The sequence below is a fragment of the Xiphophorus hellerii genome, chromosome 12 (assembly GCF_003331165.1).
Source record: "Xiphophorus hellerii strain 12219 chromosome 12, Xiphophorus_hellerii-4.1, whole genome shotgun sequence".
NCBI classification, from domain to species: Eukaryota; Metazoa; Chordata; class Actinopteri; order Cyprinodontiformes; family Poeciliidae; genus Xiphophorus; species Xiphophorus hellerii.
Window position 1 is genome coordinate 16,891,955 of NC_045683.1, and position 23,433 is coordinate 16,915,387.

At 37.7% G+C, this 23,433-nt stretch overlaps 1 protein-coding gene across 1 annotated transcript; it reads right to left on the reverse strand.

Moving 5' to 3' along the window:
• Positions 1-1,971: 1,971 nt before the first annotated feature.
• On the reverse strand, positions 1,972-23,178 carry limk2 (LIM domain kinase 2). The gene is made up of 16 exons (XM_032578545.1): positions 22,908-23,178; positions 22,558-22,648; positions 14,286-14,421; positions 10,175-10,284; positions 9,225-9,410; positions 8,925-9,030; positions 7,125-7,339; positions 6,854-7,034; positions 6,679-6,765; positions 6,274-6,405; positions 5,484-5,540; positions 5,278-5,343; positions 4,782-4,956; positions 4,605-4,660; positions 4,333-4,490; positions 1,972-3,327 (listed from the first exon to the last, which is right to left on the reverse strand). The coding sequence occupies exons 1-16, from the start codon at positions 22,996-22,998 to the stop codon at positions 3,120-3,122; spliced, it is 2,055 nt and encodes a 684-aa protein (XP_032434436.1). The 5' UTR covers positions 22,999-23,178; the 3' UTR covers positions 1,972-3,119.
• Positions 23,179-23,433: the final 255 nt, after the last annotated feature.

Sequence of the window (23,433 nt, forward strand, 5' to 3'; positions counted from 1 at the left end):
GAAGTAACATACGGCTAAAAACTTGCAACGGGTTCTAAGTACTGCTGACTGAATACATTTACATGCCACACCTTTCAGATTTAGAATTTAAAAACAATGCGACATTTTCTGTCTACCTCACAATTATTCCACCAATATTTGTTGATCCGTTACAAAAAATGTGCTATAAATAAGATAAATCAAAGTTTGTAGTTGTAGTGTCAGAAAATGTTCCTAGTCAAAATTATTTAACTACTGTTGTAGTTAAACAATTTGTATGTTAAAGTGATCAGTCCAGAGTATGATGTACTTTGTAAAGTGTGAGGTTTGGAGAAATGTTTTAAATATTTTAAACATTATTTTACACTGTGAAAATACCAAAGCGACTAATTTGACCAAAAATCGTATTTAAAAAGCCTTCTCTGCTTCTTAAGTATCAGAGTGAAACAAGTTTTCTCAAATTGGAAAATACAGTTTTTTCAGATTTTTTTTTTCAAATTTGATATAAAACTAGGGCTGCACAGTAGGTAGCACTGTTGCCTTGCAGCTAAAAGGTCCTGGGTTCGATTCCCGGCCCAGGGTCTTTCTGCATGGCTTCCTCCCACAGTCCAAAAACATGAATACCAGATAAATTGGTCTATAAATTCTCCCTAGGTGTGAGTGTGTGTACATGGTTGTTTGTCCTGTCTGTCTCCGTGTTGTCCAGGGTGACCCCGCCTCTCGCCCTGAACTTTAGCTGGAGATAGACACCAGCACCCCTCCCGATCCCACTAGGGACAAGGGTGTTAGAAAATGGATGGATATAAAACTATAAACAGAAAATCTCTAAAAAAGTTTCAGTGCTAAAAAAACAGACTGACAGTTTGAAAAAGCAACATTCAGAAGTTTTATTTACGAAACACTACAGAGATATAAATAAAAGTGGTTACAACTGGTCTTCAGTACCTTGCTTGGTGATAGCAAAATGCTGTCGAAATGTCTAATATAAAAAACGGAAAAATCTACAAAATCCAATTAAATCCAATTAGAGGTATCACATATGCACATTATTGACATTACACATTATTTCTTCTTTCAGAAGAAAAATCAACACAAGCCCCACTTTACAAAGAGTTTGTTTCATAACATCTGACAGAAGCCTTTGTCCTGATTTGTTAAAGAGAACAAAAATTAAGTCTTCATTATTCTAAAAAATTAGTGGAAATCATTAGACTACAAAGAAACAAACCGAGATCAGTGAAGTTTGGAAGAAACATGAAACTTCACCGTCTTATGACAAATCTCAACATGTACAGACTTTTCTGCAGCAAAATAGTTTTGTATTATCTTCAGAGTTCACACACAGTGCAGGTCAGTGTTGCAGGCATCCACACATCTTAGGGAAAGATGCTTCAAAAGAAAGCCATGCAGTTCCGTGAAATTACAAAATCTTGGTCAAATGTCAAGAGAAAAAAACATATAAAACCAAAATAAATAAAAACTAACAAAAAAAAGTTTACATGTAATAGAAAGAAAGCATTAAAACACTAGTAGGCACCATTTTGATAAATGATTTCTAAGCATTAAATAAGTTCACATATGGTAAAAACTGACTAAAGTAAAGGTCACTGGCATGTTTAAAAGAGACATGATTTTAGTGGTTTCTGATTTTAATTTTAGAAGTGAGGAGTTCATATAATATGTTTTTAATGTTCTCATGTGTGAATGCCAAACTGGAAACTGATCTTGATCTAGAATTCAGTGGAGAAAAGCACACACACACACACACCCACACCCCCCAACACACACACACACACACACACCCCCACCCCCACGCACACACACCCACACACACACACTGTGACATCACCTCTGTTCCTAAATAATGAGTGCTCATAAAATGAGCAATAGAAATAAATGACTGCTCACAGCTGGAAGGTTAGAGACATATTTTCAATGCTGTTCTTACTTCCTTTTAATTATCTTTTTAAACACTGGGCATCAATGCACACCTTTTTATGGCTATTTGAGTGTAGTAAGTCTTTGTCTTTATTTAACCCAGAAAAGTCTGTTGAAATGTGGACTTTTTTAATCCCAGATTCCCCTCTACATTTAGCCTAAGTGAAGAAACTCAGACTAAGTTACATCAACCACCTTTCAGACATTAATAAGTGTCTTTCTGTGGGCAATGTTTCACCTCTCACCATTTTTTAAAGGTTTTGTTGGCTCTAGTGGCCTTTATTTGAAAGTAGTTCAAAAGGACAGAGGGTAATGAGGGAGGGGGTAGACATGTGGCAAATGTCACCAGGCCCGGAATCGAACCTGCAACCACCGCCAAGAGGACTAAGGCCTCCATAAGTGGGTCGTGATTTGCCCCTGCGCCACCACAGCACTCCACCTCTCACAATTTTGTGAGATAATAGTTGTTTTATGTCTATTCAATAAAACTTTACTCTCAGGGGCAGACTTTAAAAAAAATCTAAAATTTTCTAATTTGACTCATTAGTTTCCAGTTGAAATTATGTCTTGAGAAGTCTTTCCGAAAATTATTCCACACTGCCTGAGCTACTTTCCTTTTTCTCTCTACTTGTACACATTTGCTAGAGTACATTTGTACACACATGTGCCAACAATCCTCACCTGCACTGTGATTTGACTGTCAAAAGAACTTTGTTTTGTTTTGCTGAGGTTGGGCAACTCCCTCTTTAAGGCGTGGAATGGATTTATGTTCCCAACACACTGAGCACCATCAGAGCCAGAAAAACAAAACTACTGTCACAAAAAGACAAAAAATGCCTAAAAAAGGTCTCTGTTCACAGGGACAGATCTCCCCCTATGTTGCTACAATTAAGTGAACTTTAAAATTAATTACTGCTCTGTGTTGTTAAATGGAGACACACAGTAACAAAAATAAGCAACGAAAAGCTAGGAATTTGAAATGTGTCTCTTCATTTTCACTGCAGTTCACTGGCACTCAGAGTTATGTTCCAAAAAACAGGACAACCGGTCCAGCTATCTCAGGTTATCCAGTTCTAACTTGGCTTGGTTTCAACACCATTTCCACCTATTTCCCCCCCCCCCACCACCACAGAATTAGTGCAGTAGTTAAGAGGCGTCACAGAGAGTGAATGAGTGAGTTACATGTCAAAAAGGCACAAATCCTAGGTGCCATTGTCCGTCATGCTGGTGCAGTCTGGAGAGGCTGCTGTTGGGGTGGCTGGCTCCTCTGAGCTCTGGACCGGATCCTTAGGCCAGTAGAGTTGACTCAGATTCTGATGGAGTTCGTCCAGTTCAGCTGGCAGAGGGATTCTCAGTTCCAGGTAAAGCGAGAGGGCATCAAACCAGTCTTCCAGCTTCTGGAAAGATGGACTATGGGAGGAGGAGGAGGAGAAAAGAAAAGATCAGTGAGGAGTTTTAGGTTAGAACCAGCCTGACGAGGTTAAGAGAAAACACGAGGAAGCAATTTGGCAGCAGGGACATGTCCGTGTGCAAGCAGGTCCATATGGCATGTGAAACTGTTTGTTTTTCTCTCTCTCCTCCGCTGTGGGCTTAAGGTGCAATGACACAAGACGAAACCCAGCAACAAAACACAAACAGGTTTTGTGAAATGCTTGAATTTTTTTGCTTTTTTTTTGTCTTGTTATTTTTTGTTACGCTAGAGCAAAGTCCTGTTATAATTACATTTTTTAAATGCTGCGGCACATTTTTTATTTCTGTTTTTAGCTTCAAAGGATGCTTTTAAATTCCTGAAGTCCCTATAAAAACACAACCCTCTTTGACGTAGGTTTCAAGGTTCATTAAGTAGACCTGACTTTACTGTCAGGGGAGAAGATTAAACTCCATGCCTAATTTTTTATGCTCCAGAAAATTCAAATAATTTGCATTTACTGTTCCTTAAAATTTGGAAGTCATTTAGTTTAGTTGTTTTGCTCTTACCTTTTACTAGAAGCGTGAAAATGGGTTTGATACTTTATTTAATGCCTTACAAAATGATTATACAATTTGACTTACTACTGTTATTTAAAGTTACAGAAACCAGTTAAAAGAATTTTAAACAAGTGTCTCTCTCTAAAACTAACATATAAAGTCAAATCCTCTAAACAGTAAAAACTAATTTTAAAAAACTACAAAGAATCCATCGAAACTTTAGGTAGTTAATGTGTAAGAGAACATTTTTTACAACAGCTGCCAACTACGTAAACCCGCCTTGTTGTTATGCTGATTAGTGATAGCGTCAGTGGAGTGGCATTTTAATAATCTGGACCAATTGAGTTATCCAAGGCAGATTAGTTTTTATACCATAATATTTTGGTACAATGTTTGATATGTTTTGTACCATTTTCTTGACAAGTAAGCTTAAGAGGAGGTTCTCACCGGTTGTCTGGTGTGAGGTCACAGCAGGCCACAGCCAGGGGAAAGAAAGCTGGAGGACAGTCTTCAGGGAGAAACTTCTCCACAAACTTGCCAACATTCAGGCCAAAGTCCAGCGTCCTGGGGAGGCACTCAGGGTCTGCGTACACTTTTCCAATAATCTGAATCGAATTACAAATAAATATCTTTTCATGGCATGTAAGAAACATCAAATATCTTTGTCAAGTAGGTATTTAACAAATTGGAGAAAGAAATGTGAAATAACAGCAGCTTACCTCACAAAGAACGATTCCAAATGAGAAAATATCCACCTTTTCGTCGTAGCGTTTACCTAAAATGACATCAAATAAAGAATAAAGTACATGCACTCTTTGATCCCATGACTGTCTTCTTCTCTCATAATTAAAACATTGTTTAATTTTTTTGTTTTTCTTTGTGAATAAGTCACTGACCATTTAGCATTTCTGGAGCCATCCAGTAAGGGTTCCCAACAACAGTATACCGCTTCTTCCGGTCAATGCGCCTCAACACCCTCTTCTTGGTTGAAGGTTTCTCTGGAGGAGGTTTAACTTTCTCCTCTACGATGAGCCGGGACAGACCGAAATCAGCAACCACCACAGTGTTGTCCTGTTGAAAAAGGAAACAAAGTGTTCACTGGGTTTACCGGAAAGACTGATTGAAAAAAACTGATCAGTGAATGCATCAACCAGAATGCTAAAAATAAAAATCTGCGACTTTCAAGGAATGACATGTATCCCAAATAGGATTGCTTGTAGCTAATTTCAGAGTCGAATATCTGGGGCGGTTTTAGAATTACTACATAATTGTAGTTTTATTTTTCATTGTATTTAACAATTAATAATGTATTGTTTTCTATTTTTACTGCTTTCTTCATAAAACTGCAACAAATGTCAGCAAAGTTAAAGAGGACGGTCGGACGTCACCTACCAGTTTAACCAGGCAGTTGTGAGAGTTGAGATCTCTGTGGATGATGCTCATTGAATGAAGGTAAGCCTAAGAGAAAAAGGGAAATTGATTTATTAGCAATCCCATAATTTATACTGCTAAATTCACCATTTAATAGAATTAGTAATCAAATCACTGATGTTTAATGGTCAATTTCCCCCCAAGGCAAAACAAAGAAAACAACTCACCATGCCAGAGGCGATGCTCTTTGCAAAACTGACTCTTTGTTGCCAAGGAAACATGTCCTGTGAGTCCAGAGTGAAAACAAACAAAAAAAAAAAAAGACAAAAATAAACTTTTAGAGGCATCATAAATGAAGTAAAAACAGGGCTCACAGTCATTTTTAAGCATACTTGGTTAAATGCATCTCAATAAAAAGTGTTCCCACACAATTTTATGACAGAAATCCAATCTATTGTAGACACAAATTTTCAGAATGATCAAACTTGTTTTAAAGTATAAATAGGACAGGTCACCATAAATTTATGGCTAATAATTTTAAGGTTGTCAGGCCTTAAAAACAGAGCCTAGAAGAAAATACAGACAAGAACGAGGGGTAGGTGGGTGAAAGAGTGGATGCATGGATGGATGGATGGATGGATTAAACTTTTAGGCAAACAAATACTTTTACACATTCTTTTTTATTTTCTATCTTTATCCAGACCTCAGAAAGACGGAAACCAAATTCTGACGGAAACTGTGTTACCAGGAGCTCAAAAACAAACTATATTCCTAATTCAAGCAAGAAAAAAAACAAAACAACATAAACAACACATGACATGACAGATGAGGGCAGCAGGGTGAGGTAATTTTCCCCTGGTGAAACCTTCTCATATCTAAGCCTCCTGATTTCCAAACCTGCCAATTAATGAGCCGAGATCTGTGTACGAGTGTGGAGTTTACTTCAGGTCACCTGCACTCTGAGCTCCTTTAGAGTTCACCAAGCATGAAGGTTGTACAAAAACAAGTTGAACTCACCATGTCTCTGATGAAGTCCTTCAGCGTTCCTCCTTCAATAAACTCTGTGATCAGATTCAGCCTCTTGTCTTTGTACAGCACACCAATGAACCTCAGTACGTGTGGATGGTCGAGGCTTCTCATTACCTTGACCTGAAATTCAGACGCGTGGTAGACAAGAAAAAAAACAAGTTTCTGATTAATATCAGCAAGTTATCCCTAATCAGTTCTGAGCAGAGAAAAGCTTAGCATGTGTGAAGAAAGGATTAAATACGGGTCAAACTAATGAGTTCCCACCAGAGCAATGTGACAATCTGAAAATAATGTACAAAGAGGCGATTGTTGGAGCAAGTGGCCTGTATTTTAGTTGTGAATCTTGACATGTGTGTGTGAGAAATCACCAGCCTTCTGCTGCTCATTACTCACCTCCTTTAGAAAAGTTTTCTGTGTCTCCTCATCACAACGGATCAGCTCCTTCATCACCATCACCTCTCCAGTGGCTTTGTGAGTCACCTGAGACGAAAGCAAGTATTATTTGAAGTTTAAAGCGTGATAGAGATGAAATGCTGAATGGAAAAAGAGACGGGAGCTGCAGGCTGACCTTGATGGCCTGTCCAAAAAAGCCCTTCCCTAGGACTTCTCCATGGATAAGATCACAGGGTCGGAAAATGCGATGAGAGCAGCTGCTGGAGGACCTGAGGGATTCAGAGCGACCAATGTCTCTCGTGATTATCGGCGTCTCTTTTAGGGAGTTCGGGGACTTGCATATGCTGTTACTGCGCCTGAAAAAAGACAGATAAAGACATTTTAATGGCCTGTAGGCGCAGACCAAAAACAAGGAAGATGCAAGCATTTTAGACTCTCTTGCGTACTTCATAGATCTCCTTTTCAGCATGCCATCGTCAACTTCGTCTGTCCTCTCGAGGACTGTGTCGGACGGCGAGGACAGACGCATGCGGGACGTGGCCGGGACGCCCATCTGGTTCCTAGGCGAGCCCAGACGGAGCCGATCTAGACGCTGCCTCACTGGGTCGTACTCTATCAGTAGCTGCAGCGTGTGACTGGTGCGGTGGATCAGATCGTACACCTTAACAAGAAAAGGACATGCAAGATTGAAACGGTTTTTCCTCAAAGGAAAGTGAACCAAATCTCCATGAGTTTTTTTATACCGTTTTTATTTTTTTATGCAACATGAGAGCAATCACTATTACTAAAAGTGAACATGTGTCACATCACCCCACAGCATTATAAAAGATTTAAGTCTGACATGACAAAAAAAGAAGGTTAATCTGGGGGCTTGTGAACCATTTCTGTTATTATGTCTTTATATGTTTGACCACATACAGACAAAATAGACCCAATGTTTTGGGTCTATGTTTAAACTAAAGATCCATCTTTAGTTTATTGGCAGAGCTCACCATTTAAAATGTCCCTGGATATTAAAGAGGTCATGATGCGTTGCGCTCTAACAAAGTTTCAAGCCCACAGCATCACATATCCTCCACCATACTTTACAACGGTCATGAGGACCTTTGTCACATTTTTAACTTTATCCCACCTTGAATGAAACTCAATATTAGTCTCATTTGAAGCACAAAGGGTCCAGTTTCCAGTTTGCTTTACATTTGTGATGGTAGGACATTGCTACCAAACAATCAGTGGGCATGAATATTTCTAATGGTTTTCATGAAGACTTGGGTCACCCTCAAGATGTCACCATTTGAGCATTTTATTAACTCCTTTCACATCATTCTCACTGTGTGGTGAATAAATAATTATGGCCAGAAACTAACACAAACAAGCCTCTAAGTACCAGTAGGGATGCACAAAATATTACAAATACATTGTCGTTCTCAGCCTAAGCAACATAAATGACATAAAAGATTGTTTGGAATGCAATCATTGGTGGAAAATATATTCAAAGGACCATGAGGTCACACTCTGCATGCCAGTAATATTTTGAACCAGTTAGTTTGAATTGAATTGCAGTGGAGAGAGAGTTGGAAGCACAGGTGATGTGGATTTATCATGATTTTATCACATCATAACTGATTTTGCAGGTAATGTCGCATGACCTTCTAGTATTGCGAAGTAAAGGCCCCACAGAAACTAAAGAAAAGTTACTAGGAACTCAAAAACATAAAAAGGAAAATATAAACCGAACAAATTTACTCAACTTAAAACTTTCCAGAAAACCCTGTTATTTATGAAGATTTTAATTGATATGCATTTTAATAAAGTGGAAAATAAAAGAAGTGTCAGATATTAGTGTCAGAATTTGATTCCCTTCAGATTATTGTGCCACAGCAAAACAATAAAGTGCAATCTTTGGAAAAATCTCCATATTGATGAGTGGTAAAAAAGAAAAACAGGCTAGATCAGCAATATCCAAAACAAAACAAGAGCATGTCTGAAGAACTCAAGGGAGAGGTTTCGAGAATGAGCCTTTAAGTCATTTTAAAGCCTTCCTCTCCCAACTCAAGAATGTTCAAACGGTGGAAGAATGTCAGAAATGCAAAAATCCACATGTCAAGATGAGAACAAGGCTTTGAAATATGCACTTGAGGCATGAAGCTAATGAGGAAATTTTGTTTGTTTGATTTGAAAACATCAGTTTGTGCAACACTGTAGCAGGATTGGTGATATTTAAAAAAAAATAATAAAATGCTCACCTCCTTCTCCATCAGCGTCCCAACAGGAAGTCCATTGATCTCCAGGATTCTGTCTCCAACGTGGATAGCACTTCGCACCTCCGGACTGATGAGCATCCCTCTGACCCTGAAGCAAGAACAGGCGAGCAACTTAAAATCCACATCAAGTTTCCCACCACTACCTCATTTGCCGTGACATGCTTCTACACAAACACACACAGCAGCGGTTCACCAAGCCTATAATCATGTCTTACATAAAGGCATTACTCACACAACAGCGACACAGGCGCACAGATCCGCTGCCAGCAGTTTGCCACTTACTCTTTGACTTGAACGCTAGCCGAGCCGTTCACGTCCCTCAGTACGGACACAGAGAAACCCCTCTTCCCGTTAGCTGCCGACGGCATCGAGATGAGCGTCACTGTGTGCGGCAGGGAGTCTAATATCGAGTCGTGTGAGCGTTTCTCCAACATGGGGGTGAGGACTACCTGCTTGTAGCACTTTCCACTGCAAAAGCAGGAAAGAAAATGGTTCAAATAATGCTCAAAGTAATTAGGAATATTAGCAAAAAGTGTGTAAAAAAAATCTAATTTCGGCTCGAGAAACATGACTAATGATTATGCTAAATAATGTATTGCAATGCATGATTATTAAAGAAGTCTTTAACTTAACTGACAAAATATGTTGATATTTAATCAAATATGTATTGAAGGAAATGATGCCAATGAGAATTAACAATTATATTATAGTACTATGCATATTACATTTAATGTTATTTTATTATTATTATAATATATATTATTATATATTATCAACTTTTTCATGGCAGCATCATGATTTATTTATTTTTTTTTGTTTCAGCTCAACCCATCAAGGTCAAAGAGCAATGAGACTAAAGGTCTGCATCTCCAGTTCTTGAGTGCCACTGTCCTTTGACCTTTGGATGCATCCCTACAAAGCAGAATCAAATCAATGTTTAATTTCCAAGCCTTTCTATGGAATAAATTAGTCACATATTTAAATATAACTGAATAACGTTTTTCAAATGGTGTTTAAATTATGACCTGTAATATTAACTTTCAAATGATGCATTCTTTAACTGGATCATAGTAAATTTACTGTAGAGGAAGGAGCTGTATTGTAAAAGATGATGTAGTAACCTTATGTTTTTATCATCAGCTTTCACTTTCACAGTCATTAACCTAGATTTTGACATGCCCACTCTGCATTCAACCCCTTCCAATCTCCTAGACCACTTAAAACAAACTTACCAATAGAGTTTGGACCTCTCGACTAAGGCGTATGTGTCCCGGTCCTCAATGACGACCTTGCAGCTCAGACACACAAAACACTCAGGGTGGTACTTGTGTTCTCCAGCCACCTGCAACCAGAAGCAAACCAGCTGATGCTCCTTGCAGGACAGAAGAGAAAATGATATGTCGAGAACCTCTGCTGTGTCATTAATAAGTGTGCGACTCTGTGAACCCTCCTTCACAGTGAGCGGTGACACAGAGGCAACACCTGCTTCACTCTCAGCCTGTCTGGAATCTGCTCTGACGTCATCCAGGCAGGTCTGAGCTGTTTGTTTCACTGCTGCTTTCATGTCTCTCTCTCTCTTTTTCTCGCTCTGACACTTGCTGCACATGACTTATCAATTTCCCTTTCAGTAGTTTATGTCATGCTCTCTTAACATCTGTCTTTCCTCTTTCTCTCCCATGCGAGATGAGATAATGTTCGGGCGTGTGAGCAAGCAGTGGGCTTAGTAAATACAGCGCCTTGTAAAACTATTTGCTCCTTTTGAATCTCAAAGATATGAGGAAATCCTGCAATGGAGATATTTTTAGTAAATATTGTGATGCAGAAATTAGCTGCAATAAATTCAGATTTTCCTCAGTCTCTTTCTCCTCTGTTCTTCCAACGCTCCCAGTGACTTCTTCCACCTCTGTGATTTGGGCATTTACTGCAGTGAAACTCTATCCAGACAGCTGAATGGAATAGTGTCAGCTAGTAACATAAGGAATACAATTATTGCGCTCCAAACATTAATTTTATATTAATGTTATGTATCCTGGTAGTGCAATAATGATATATTGTTAATCCCTACATGTTACAACAACAAAATGAAAAAGATTTTATAGGGATTTTATGTAAAAGGCCAAAAGTAGCACAGAAAATAGCTCATTAATGTGAAGTTTAAAAAATTGTTCATGGTTTATAATATTTTTTGGAAATAAAACTAAATAAAATGTGAGTTTACTTGTATTCAGCCCCTCTGATTCAATACGTTGTAGAAGCAGCTTTTAAGTGACTTCTAAAGGAAATTAGTTGGCTTCAATTATTTAGGATTGTTGGACTAAAAGAAGCGAAATTATTTAGATTGCACTACACATGTTTTCTACACATTTTTCATTGTGAAAAAATAGGAAAACTGCATCCGTTTTCTTCTGTTTTGGATTTAGTTATCTGGATTTATTACATAAAAATCAAAATAAAATACAAGGAAGTTGGTGATTGTCAAGTGAAAAATGTGCAAAAGATTAAATGATATTAAAACATTTGCAACAATTACTAATTTTAGATTAATTTATGTATCATAACGTCATAGATACAATCAATATAATTGCAGACAAAATAAGTTTTCCACATAGTGTAATGAATATTAAAGCCATTTCAGAACATTCCTAAGTTTTCCATCCTCTAACATTCTTGTGTGCTGCTTTGTGCTGAAGGGGCATGCTCAAAAACCAAAATCTAAATCATTCCTTCTTGCTTGACTATTCACATCTACCTGAAACTTAAGCACAGACAAGTTTGTGGTATTTTTCCAACATGTTCTGTGGCTGTGAGTCACTTTGTCTGTGCTGGAAAGGGATTCCCAGCTGCCTGAAGGTGATGTCGACAAAATGATTGTGACATCTCTTGAGCTCGTCTGGAACTCCTCACCTTTGAGCACAAAAACAAAACCACCCCCCTCGGTTACGCCCTGCCCCAGGCCTAAACAGTCAGACGTAAAACAACAGATGAATGTAGCAACAAAGCAGAATTTCATAAACTGATCCTGAAAACTGCTGAAGAAAAAAAAATCCAATTTCATCAATAAACAAACAAACTAGAACAAGAGCAGTTGTGTTCTGGGCTCGGATGCCGAACATGCAGCAGCAGTAGAAGCAGCTTTGTATGAGCCTCCTCTGCTCCTGGACCACAATGCTTTTCTGTCTGGCCGATCGGCTGCGGTGCCAGTTCAGTCCTGCCAAAAACACTCGGTGAAGCTGATGAAGCTAGACGCCAACGGCACAATGTAAAAACCCCATTCTGCCTGTTGCTTGGTGGCAGGAAGAAAAAGTCAGTCTGACTGCATGTTAACTGGGTAACCTTGTTTGTGTCCAGCAGCAGAAACGTCCAGCTGAAGGACGTTTACTGCTTACTTATTTATTGACTTTGTTTTGTTTGAAGCGAGCACTGTTTACTCTGTCAAACACTGATATTGGATCTCCAAAAAGCCATCTATGCACGTCATCATAACTGTGGGTAATATTAACAGAGCTTCTCGCCACACTGGACTCTACATGCTCCAAAACCACCACATGTTCTGGTGTTTTCCCACTCGATTCTGCATGTGGGGAAGTGAACCATGGAGAACTTCTGTACAGAGAAGGAACAGAGTGGGGCCTCCGGGGGGGAAACTAATTCACAAGTCTATGCAGAGCCCCCTTCTGCAAGATTCAGCAGCAGCCCAAAAACAAGTATCGTTCACAACTGAAAAACAAAAGGTCTATCAGAAAAATAAAACTGGAGCACAAGAGGCTGTGTGAAAATTGTTTTCATAGATGTTCATAGATTGACGGCAAAACAAATTAGCTGCTTGTGTTTTATTATGCACACACACAGCGTTGCAGTTAATTTCTGATCCAACTTAAATCAACACTACTTTAAAACCTGTAAAACCTTTCAAGTGCTTATTATTTCAATTACAGTTTGTAAATCTTTGATGCCTTTTTTCTGTTTGCAAAAGTTAGAGTTTAACTACTTACACTGATTTCTACAGAAATCCCAGATATAATCCCACACACAGGTCCAATCTAAAGCTCTCTTAAAATATTTCATTCAAAAAAAAAAAAAACCCAGCAAATTGAGCCTTAAAAAGAATAATTAGCATTTATTGATGGTTTCACTTGCCATCTAATTCTAAAACGAGTGCCCTAAGAAGTCTATTTTATTATTTTTAACACTGAGTGCATCTTTTCTTATAAAAAATTGACTTCATTACTAAAATGAATAATACTAGTTCAACAAGCACTAATAAATTTACAAGGCACTGCATTTCTTTAATCATGTACTTTTTGAAGAATTTTAGAAACATCCACCATTACTTGTAGACTTTGAAGGCTGATTGACCAAATAAAAACTCAAAGTGGCTCTATGCAGGTTTTACCATTTATCAGAACACAGTAACCTAATCTCACTGCGCCAATACACTGAAAATGGGTCGTTATCAAGTAGGTTAATGATCCATTTGATGAAATCAACATAGAAACTCAGAAACAAAAGCATTCCCGTTTCAATCCCAAACCAATACAATAGAAGCCTGATGAGTGAGCTGAAGAAATGGAGAGAGGATCCAGGAATCTAGAATGTTCTCTATGTAATCTAGAGTAGTTCAAATGCCATATGTGATCATTTTACTTTTACCATCTGTTATTAGTATTTACACCAGAACGATTTTTAGGCTATTTTTTAACCAGCATGAAAAAAGAGAAAAGCTAAAATTGAATCAAGAGCAGAGTTTGGCTTGAGTCTCCACATCTCTCAGTCCTTCCTGCCCTGGAGTGCTCCGAAACTGTTTCAGATTTACATTTATCAACATACTCATTTGGATAATTAGACCACATTCACAAAAAAAAGAGCTGGCCACTCGTCAGCAGTTCAAGCAAAAGGGAAAAAAATCCCACAAATAAGAAAAGTGAACTGACATCTGTAAGATTCCTGCATAAAATAATATAATTAAATCAGAACTATTGGCTTTAGATTGATGTGAACACTATTTAAATTTCAGATTAGGTTACCATGCCAAGGAACCAATAAAAGCTCTTGGGTTTGTAAGACATAGGTAGTTATACAAAAATATATACTTTTAGTCCCTTTTATGAGTTTAAATTAAAAAAACCTCAAGCCCTTATTCCTCAATTCTGTTGTGACTGTTAGATGCTCTCATTGATAAATCCTTAAAGAGCTTTCCAACTCCCCCAGAATAAAAATAAAACTGCTTATAAACTTTATGATGAATAAACAGCTTGTGTTAAAACACCGTCTCAAGATGGTTTGTGATAACAGGCTGATATCTCTTGATAAAGAGTAAAAAATGTAAAACAATAACGGACTTACCATGGCAGGTCCTGTCATGAGCAGCGAACAGCCGTGACAGAGCTCCCCAAACTTCTCCCAGTAGTGTTTCTGACAGTACAGCTTGCCATCCTTCTCAAAGTACCAGTTAGTGAGGTTGTCAGAGCAGACGGAGCATCTGAAAATACAAAGACAGTCAGACAGCTGCAGAAATCAAAGCAGGGCAAGAGATGCAGGATTTTCTACACTGTACAAATGTACAGTCTGTTTTTTTTCCTCTGGGAAGCTAAAAGCAAAAAAATCTTTAAAAATTTATCTGTCGTTCATTAGGTTGGCAATTCACTGCAATCAGACATGTCTAGAACTGGGTTTCTGCACGTGGTAACAATGAAAGTCTCTGTTTTAAACCAGCAGAGTGCTTAGTTGATTTTTAGCAAATTTCACAAGTATAAAAACAAAAGTTTAAAAAATTTCAATGTAGAAGTTGCTATTGAAATCAGGGTTTAAATGGGTTTTTAAAAAAAGAAAAACCCAAGATCCATAGGTGGATGGATGCAGAGATACTTATTCAACCCGAACTAGCTTTGTTTCAGATTGCTAAGGATCCCATCACAAACTATCCACAAGTCAGTCTTTGAAAGTTCAAGTCTAGCCTTAAGTTTTTGTTTTTGGGGCCAAAGCTCCTCTTTTTCTTGATATATGCAAAACATAGGACAGTCTTATTAACAATAAAAACACTTTTGAGTTAATTAATCACAAACTCACAGAAATGTTTAAAATTTTAACATGATTTTAACAGGGATCCTCAAATTTGATTGGCTTTCATTGGTTGAGCTTATAATTAGAGCAGAGAGAACCTTTCACAGAAGAAACATTTACGCAATAGTTGCACTTTAAATAATTACAAAACACAGATATAATAACACTTTTTTCAGTCTCTTGCTCAAGTGTTGTTTATAATGTACAGGCCACAGAACAGGGCTGGCACATAAACACTCAGGCTTTTCCCGAGAATAAGAACATGCACTTTTCTTTGTTTAACAAGGCGTAGATACAGAAAGCACTACGCCTCTGGGATGTGTAGGAACTTGCATGGCTGCTGTTATTTTAGCTTTGCTGCCCTGTTCCAAAAACGGAGTCGTTCCACCCACGAAGCTGATAAAAATTGATCTTTTGTCCACTAAAGGTAGACTGATTCTAGGACAATGAAAAGATTAAACTTTTTAAGGAGCAAGAAGCAAGACAGAAAACCCCAAAAGCACTAGGTAGGCAAAAAACATGTATCTACAAGGACAAAGTCTGCAGATCACCCTACTGTTTATTGTTTTTTTTTTTTTTTTTTGGCTTACAGCTGTGCATCGCTGTTCTTTTCCTTATCTTGGTCAATGTAAACACTGAAAAACCATCTGCTAACCTTTAGGCCAAGACTTGCAAAGTAAACCATTAAAATACTTCTGGCACAAGTTTGGGCTATATTCTCTTGGGTAAGATCCTCTTCTGTCAAATCCCTTCGCAATTAAAGAGAAACATTTCACAACCTAATATGATCAACACGTACCGATCCAAATGTTTACTTGAATTTTTGCTGACTGTAGTTCCTGCTTGAGCTGCTGATTAGTCTGTCACCTGAGGTGAAGCTTGGCACAGTAAAGGAACTTAAATGACAACAACTTAGTGATAAAATGTTCAGAGTAAGGAATGCAGAAGATGCCCCAAACTAGGAGGTGCTTACAATCTAATAGCATTTCCTCAATCAAGCAGCACCGATTATGTAAATCATGGAGGAAACTGCCTTGCTGGGGTTTTACGTTATTGAAAAGTCTGCTGCGAGTTTTCCAATGTTGTTGCCTTCATTTAAGTTTTGCTTTCATTCTTCCACCTTTACCCTCCCACTTTGGTTTCTATGAAATCCTACCACATTATGCTCAAAAAGGTCTAAGATTTAGGTGACAGCTTGCAGGCAAATGAATAGCATTGTATGGCATAAACTCACCCAATGGTGAAATGAAACAAAAACACCAAAAGGAGCAACTAGCATTTTGTACACATCAAGGCCTACAGGACGGTATACAAATATAAACTGTACTGATCTTCTTATTGACAACTTTCTTTAATTTAGGTGGGCATATGGTCAATGTACAGATTTCTTAAGAGTTAAAGGAACCCTAATTGATCCCTCATGCAAGTAAGCATAGGTTATCAGCATCTTTACATTGTTTTTTGTGTTTTCAGCAGCCTACATGTGACAGCCGCACATCACGTTGCTTTCTGTACCGTAGATATGGTTGATCCTGGATTATTGACTTTGGCACCACATCCAGATATTTCAGAGTTATCTGGCTTTACTTTAGAAGGAGCTGTCCTGCAGATGGAGGAACAGATGGTTTTGTTTCAACTGCAGAGAGAAATGAAGGGAACTGGGAAAAAAAAAAAAATCACTGGCTCTCAGGCAGACAGAACAGCAAAGCGTCAACATGCAGAGACACAAGTGTTGCTGCTTCCAGAAAAAATGTGGAGAAAAAACACTGAAGATAAACCAGAGGTCAGCAATATGACTCTGGCTTGAGACAACTCACTGTGATTTGATGAGTCAAAACGGAGAACAAAGTTTGCTGAGGTGAAGGCTGCGTGAGTAATAACGGCTGCGGTTGCAGCTGTTTTAAAGGCCAAGGATCTGATGTAAGTAAAAAGGGGCCAAAAACTGTTTAATTTTAGTACCAGTAAATGCAATGACTTGGACAGAACAGCTGGCATCAAATAAAAACGTTTGTAAAACTTTGAGAGTTTACATGTGTGCAGCCCAAATAAAGAAAAAAAATGGCTGTGAATGATATTGTAAGATATACATTTTTCTAAAGCATTTCTCCAGTACTTTTAGTTCTCACAGCGGAAGATGGAAAAGTAGTTTAACTATAGATTTTACAACTTGCAAACTTTCCAATGGATAATTTTAATAGATGCTAATAAAGAATAAAGTACAATGACTCGGTATACTCTCTCATTCTTACTTAGATCTAGGGATGAAAACGATTCTTTGAATGATTTGATTATTAAAACTCCAAGCTTCATTACTATTTAATGCGCCATGTTCCGGCCGGGTGATTATTTGTGTTAAGCAACATTTTCACTTCTGTCTATGAGTTGCTAAGTGCTAGCAACATATCTAATTTTCAAGTTCAGTCCGGACCATCCGGGGGGATTCCACTGATTGATAATGTCTGGCTTTTAGTGTTTTTTGGGGGATCAATACGCATCCTTAAAATGACTGGCGCGATGCTTGGAACGTGACAGCCTTTCTCCTCCTTTCTTGCTATGTGCATGCTGGTAGAGTGGAGACTCACGCTTAGCATAAATGTAGCTTTATGGACAAACCAGGAAATACATTTCCTACCGTCCTGGTCGCATCAAATGGATGGCAGAGCGCACCGTGGCGGTACATATGTTCTGTGTGTGACGAAGCTGCCAAGTCTGTGACACATGGTCACAAAAGTTATAAATGACTGGGCAAAGTGAGAGTTAATCTAATTGACTGAAGATCAATACTTGACTGGTGTATAGACATTTTTATAAGTGTCTTTGTGAGCCTGCTGCTTTATTATTAAATTGAACATAATTTAGCATAATTTTTGTCCAGGTTAACTTAAAAAGTGAGCTATTGTTGTGATTTAATTTTTTAAACTACAGAAAAGTAATTGTTAGGGATGCACAAATATGTAAATTTGGACTGATGTTGATATCTGATATTTATACTGTTGTTATAGCAGTATTTACCAATATTTTATTTTATCCAATTTTTTATTTGATTACTCAATTAATTGCCAGAATAATGGGTAGAATGCTCAAAAACTAAAATAAATATTTACAACACCCCTACTTAGATCCAATAATTAACTATTAAAAAAGTTACATTTATTTATGACATAGATGCATTATATCCATAGTAAGACATTTCAAGTATTTAATTTTACTAACGCTGATCACATTAGCATACGGCTAATTGAAATCCAGAATTCAGTTTCTCAGAAAATCTACAATATTACACAATATCAATTAAAGTGAATATAAGTAACAGAAATATAAAGCTGCGGCCTGGAAAGTTTTGTTACTTTTATTCATCTAATGGCCTAATTTCCTATTTAACATAATTTTGGGTTTTTGTATAAAATAATGAATGAATAAATATGATGAATGTATAAAGTTTCTATCTATCTAAAATCACACCTCATTCAACTGCATCCAAATTACAGATGCACAGCCATTTTAATTCTGCAATATTTCAACATAACATTTTTAAATTGCTCTTCCTTGGTGACGACAGGATACAAAGCGTCCCACAGCATGATTCTTTCTCTCCCTTGTGCGTTAATAGATGTACCAAGAATATGAGTTCATAAGGCGAGCTATTAACCTATAACTAGCATAATTTTCCATTTAACCTTATCTCAAGCAGATTGTGGGAAATTGTGACTGTTTCATGGTTTTCTGGAAACCTGAGTAAGAATTTCTATTGTTTAGAAAACCTGCCTCATGATGGATTAGTGAACATCCTGCCTCATACCTCAGTAAGGGTCCTTCTAAAGTCCAATGATTGAAATTATCCAGTTTCAGCAGCAATCCAGGTTTTATGCCTCATGTATCTGAAGGAGCTTCTTTGAAAGCTCACATTTCTAAATGTCCTTAATTTGAACATCAGACTTCAAATATATTTTAATAACATTCACATCCTTTTTCTATCTTGTGAGTGATTAGTTTGCATGTTCAATGCAGAGATGAAAAGAACCATTGTTTATAGATGACGATTGAACCACATTGTGTGAGAAAGGAATTCCAGTGGATCCCAACGCTTAGCTTTGAATATCCCATTGTAGTGAACTTGTGTTGGTTACTATTCTTTGACATGAGACTTTAGACGGTTCTGATTTTTAAAAATAGGCTAAAATCTGTTTACATGATCATCTATGTTTAGTGGTTTCTTATCACCCTAAAACGGCCCTGCTAAAAGAAATACATTTAGGAAAGAATAGCAGATCAGTCTGGATTGGAGTTATCAGGTAGCTAGCATGTTTAAGTGTCAGACGGGACAAAATGTATATTAAAATGAGGAAAATATGATGTTAAGTGTCAACAAAGTGCACCAGAAAAAAAGGAGAAAAGCACTTCCCCATAAGACAATCAAACACTGTGTAATTATGTCTACATAACACCTGAATGAGATGATGCAAGTGTCATTATAAAAACACCTGATTCCTTCATCTACACACTGTCGAATGGAGGCAGAGAACATTAGATTCAGGTGGCTCTAAGGCAAACAATGGCATTGCTATTGCTGCACAAACACTACAAAGCAAACATTACTCATTTCCTAAAACCCACATTCCTGCTGGTATTTAGAGGGAGACGTGACCAATGGAGCTTAAAACGTCTGCAAATGTCCTACACTATAACGTCATTTCAGGGCATCGTTCATCCCCAAAAGATTTTCTTAGCCTCAGATGAAGATCGATCTGTCACCAGTGATTTTAATTGGCATGCATGAAAGAAAAATGTCAGCTTGTTCTGGCTGTAAGAAACATATTTGGTTTCTACCACAGCAAAGTCACAAGGACTCCAATAAGTTCAACACAAGCAAAATGCTGATCATTCATTTCTTGAGTTTCCAGAAATATTGTGTTCATCTTCAATCCCATTCAACCTCTGCATGTTTACCTGCAGAGGGAAGATTATGATTTAAGCAATTTTTTTAATATAGTGGTAGAAAATGTCTTTGCATGTTAACACAAGTTTCTACCTTTGAAATTGTATACAGAAGAAAGAAATGAAGGTGAATTAAGAAGGCCAAGCAGCTCCACCCTGTACTGTGGCAAACTTCGATAAGATCTCCAGCACTCCACACAAAGTGTGAAACAAAAGCTAAGTGGCTTGCTTTGTTAAAGAAAAAAAAAAGAAAAAAAGGACTTTGGTGGTGTCTGAAACAGCAATTCACAGATCTGAATCGCTGTCTAGGAATGCAGAATGCAGCACAGGCTAATGTAGTGTTACCTATGGGACTCAGTAACACCACCAGGTTTACTGGAACAGGAGTGACGTTCGCTCACAAGAATGTTACACAAGGTGGAGGTGCGAGTAGGGCAAAGTGGCAGGCAACATGTGGACAATGGAAAAAAGAAAACACTGCATATTCTTTCAGCAAGGACACGTTTTATTTTTGCTTTCTTAAGATGTATTGTCTGGCAAAGAATGCCACCAGAGATAAGGGTGTCGGTTTACGAAGGTGCCGAGTTACAAACACACATGCAAAACATGTCAGCTCTGCAACTCTTTTAGAAATGTAGCTTTAAGACAGAGTGGGAAAAAAAAATTATGTATCAAGTACAAATAAAAGAGGCTAGTTGCAATGTAACAGTGTCAGGTCATGTGAATGAGATAAGAGGTTTAATTTGTAACTGGAGAGTCGGTGTCTTTAAAGGGTATAAAACCGGGTCATGTGTAGACACTAAAACTCAACCTAACTTATGTAAAATTCCTTTCTTGAGTTTTTGAATGTAACAATTTAAATTATTTCAGTAAAGTGACAAACATTATTTGTATATAATATTAGAGTAATTTCAATAACAAGATGCTGTTTTTAGCCCTAAAATATAAATGTGGTGAAAGAATTTACTGCATGCACAATCTACAAAAAGATATCAAAAACAATTTTATCTGCTGTTAAATTGGCTAATTTCCTGTTTGATGTTCAACACAATTTTAGCTTTTCTATCTTTGGGTGGAAATTTTTATTATTTGGGTTTAGTTTTCTTTTAAGCTAGACAGACCTGTGCGTCATGAAACTGCAAAGAAATAGGAAAAGGTATTTTTCAAGGAAAACTGAAAAAACAGGTGGGTCAGCTTATTTAAAATAAAAAAACATGTGCTTTCTAGGGATGGGCAATATTATATTACTTGTTAGGTAAAAAAAGAACATATTGACAAAGGTTAGTGACTAGTGATAAGTTAGATTAAAGTAATTCTAAAGATTGCAGATATTTTTGGGGGGTTCCAATCTGACTTAAATATCTGAATTAAATATCTTCTCACAAAGTTGTTTTCCACACCGGATTACTTTTACACAAATATTTAGTGTTATTTTTAGTCATGTTGTCTTGAAAGTTAATATTTAATGAGTTTTTTATAACAGAAATACATGCAGTGAATGCTCATTAATATGTGAAGAAGGGAGAAGATATTTCTAGCTAAAGCTAAATTGAAAGCTGTGTCACTAACTAATCCATTAGAGTTGAAAATAAACAATAAACTTCGATTGAAACAAGTTAATCAAAAATATAACAGTAAAATGTTGCTGAAATTACAAAAAAAAAAAGTTATTAAGCAGGGAATACATAAGATTGTGCATTTGTGCTAGAGACTGAAATTATCATTACTCCATAACGACTGGAACCATGTCAAAATCAGCCCGTTATATCAATCTTTTCACATTTATAGAGTTTTTCTCTTTTAATGTGCACTGTCCCCTCTATGAATAACTGTAAGAAAAAAATCATTAAAGGTTAATCTTACAACTGAAAATGTCTGAGGTGGAAAAAGAGTTGAAATATTGGTGTACACAACACAAAACAATTATATTTTCATTGCACCACCCAAACAGCACATTCACCTGTAAATGTGTTCTGTTCTTCAATAACGTCTCAAACATGCAAGAGGACCTGAACATTCATGATGAAAAAAAGCACATTTTCATAATTCATCCACCTCTGGCTCACATTGGTGCAGTTTTCGGGTCAGTCATCTAGAGATGATTTATTAAGTTGTGTTATTTTTTCCCCCCCAGCAGTTTGAAGAGCAAATTCAAAACAACAAAGCATATTATCATCAGGAGGAAACATATGAACTTCAATTGTTAACTAAAGGGAGAAACCCTTTGGAGAGTTATATTAGGTAGGCATGTGAGGTATTCACCTAGGAGTGTAGGTTCACTGCCTTGGGGCAGTAAACACACACATCCTGAGCTGTGAGGGGTAGAAAGGTTTAAGCAGCATCACGGCTGAGGCAATCATTAAGCCTCAGTACACAAGGACAAAGTCCTCCAGAAGAACAGGACCATCACCAACCCTGCTCTGTGACACCAGCAGGAATGTCTGGCTGTATGATGGGGGTTGTGCACAAGTATACAAGCGGGTTCGGAGATCATCTATGTTATAAAAGGTTTAAAAGCTTTTCTACTTTTTTGTTATTTGCTGAAACTAAAACCGAGCTCAAGGTTGCATGGGCGTGCCCCCCCCCATGAAAAAAAAATCCCTAACCTGGGATCACTTACTGAAAGCAGGCGTTGTGCCAGGTATCCTGGAGGACCTTCATCTGGAATGAGTCTTGAATTTTTCCTCCACAGCCCGCACAGTAACAATTATCTGCAAAGAAGCAAGTGTTCAGTCAATGCTTGAGAAGTGAGAGAAAAACAGTCTAAAATTAGTAACAAAAGAAGCCGACTTCAATTCAATTAACGCCTGTCCACGCCACCGAAACCTAAAAACAAAAAAACGTAAAGACGTAGAAAAGTGTATGAATTAAAAGGTGGCCCCTATTTGTAAAGCGCTACAAACGGTTCGCTCCGGTAAAGCAAAAATAACCTCGCCTTATTATAGAATAACAACCTGAAGCACTCCTTACTTTCTGGTTCCTCCATCGACTCTACCGAGAGCGTCGTCGAGATTTGTGCTCCTTCTACAAGCTTCTCATTCTGCAGCAGCGGAGCTGTCATGAGCCGCCTCTCGTTTACATCCCAGACCTCCACTCAGCTCTGAATACATCAGCAGGAAAATCACTAATTCCCCCCTTTAAAGCTACGCACAAATACAAAGACCAAATTCCTGGTGGACGGAGCTGCTTCTCTCGCTTGCTGGCAGGACAAGTGACGTAATGCGGTCGCCACATTCCTGTACGGAGAGCGGAAAGGCTCAGCTGCAGCACCTGGAGGTAGAAAAGGGCTCAAGCTGTAGACAAAATGTGAGAGGGAGGGACATCGACGCCCTCTAAAGGCCATGCCAAACACTGAAGATATAGAAGCATACACCCACATAAAATATACCTAATATTATGAATGGTAGTTTTTTTCTTAGTGAGTAAATGTAGAGTAGAGTTCGACATTATTTGTCACAGTCTTTGAGTGTCTGGGTCTTGGGTTTTTGATTCTGTT

Bases quoted from the DNA above. Each gene is read 5' to 3' on its own strand.
- limk2 (XM_032578545.1), bottom strand. From the start codon at position 22,998: ATGACAGCTCCGCTGCTGCAGAATGAGAAGCTTGTAGAAGGAGCACAA. The intron at 6,766-6,853 runs GTCAGCCTGCAG...CTTTCGTCTCAG, and splicing joins TTTTTGGACAGGCCATCAAG to GTGACTCACAAAGCCACTGG. The intron at 5,344-5,483 runs GTGAGTTGTTTT...TTTTTCTCTTAG, and splicing joins AGAGCATCGCCTCTGGCATG to GCTTACCTTCATTCAATGAG.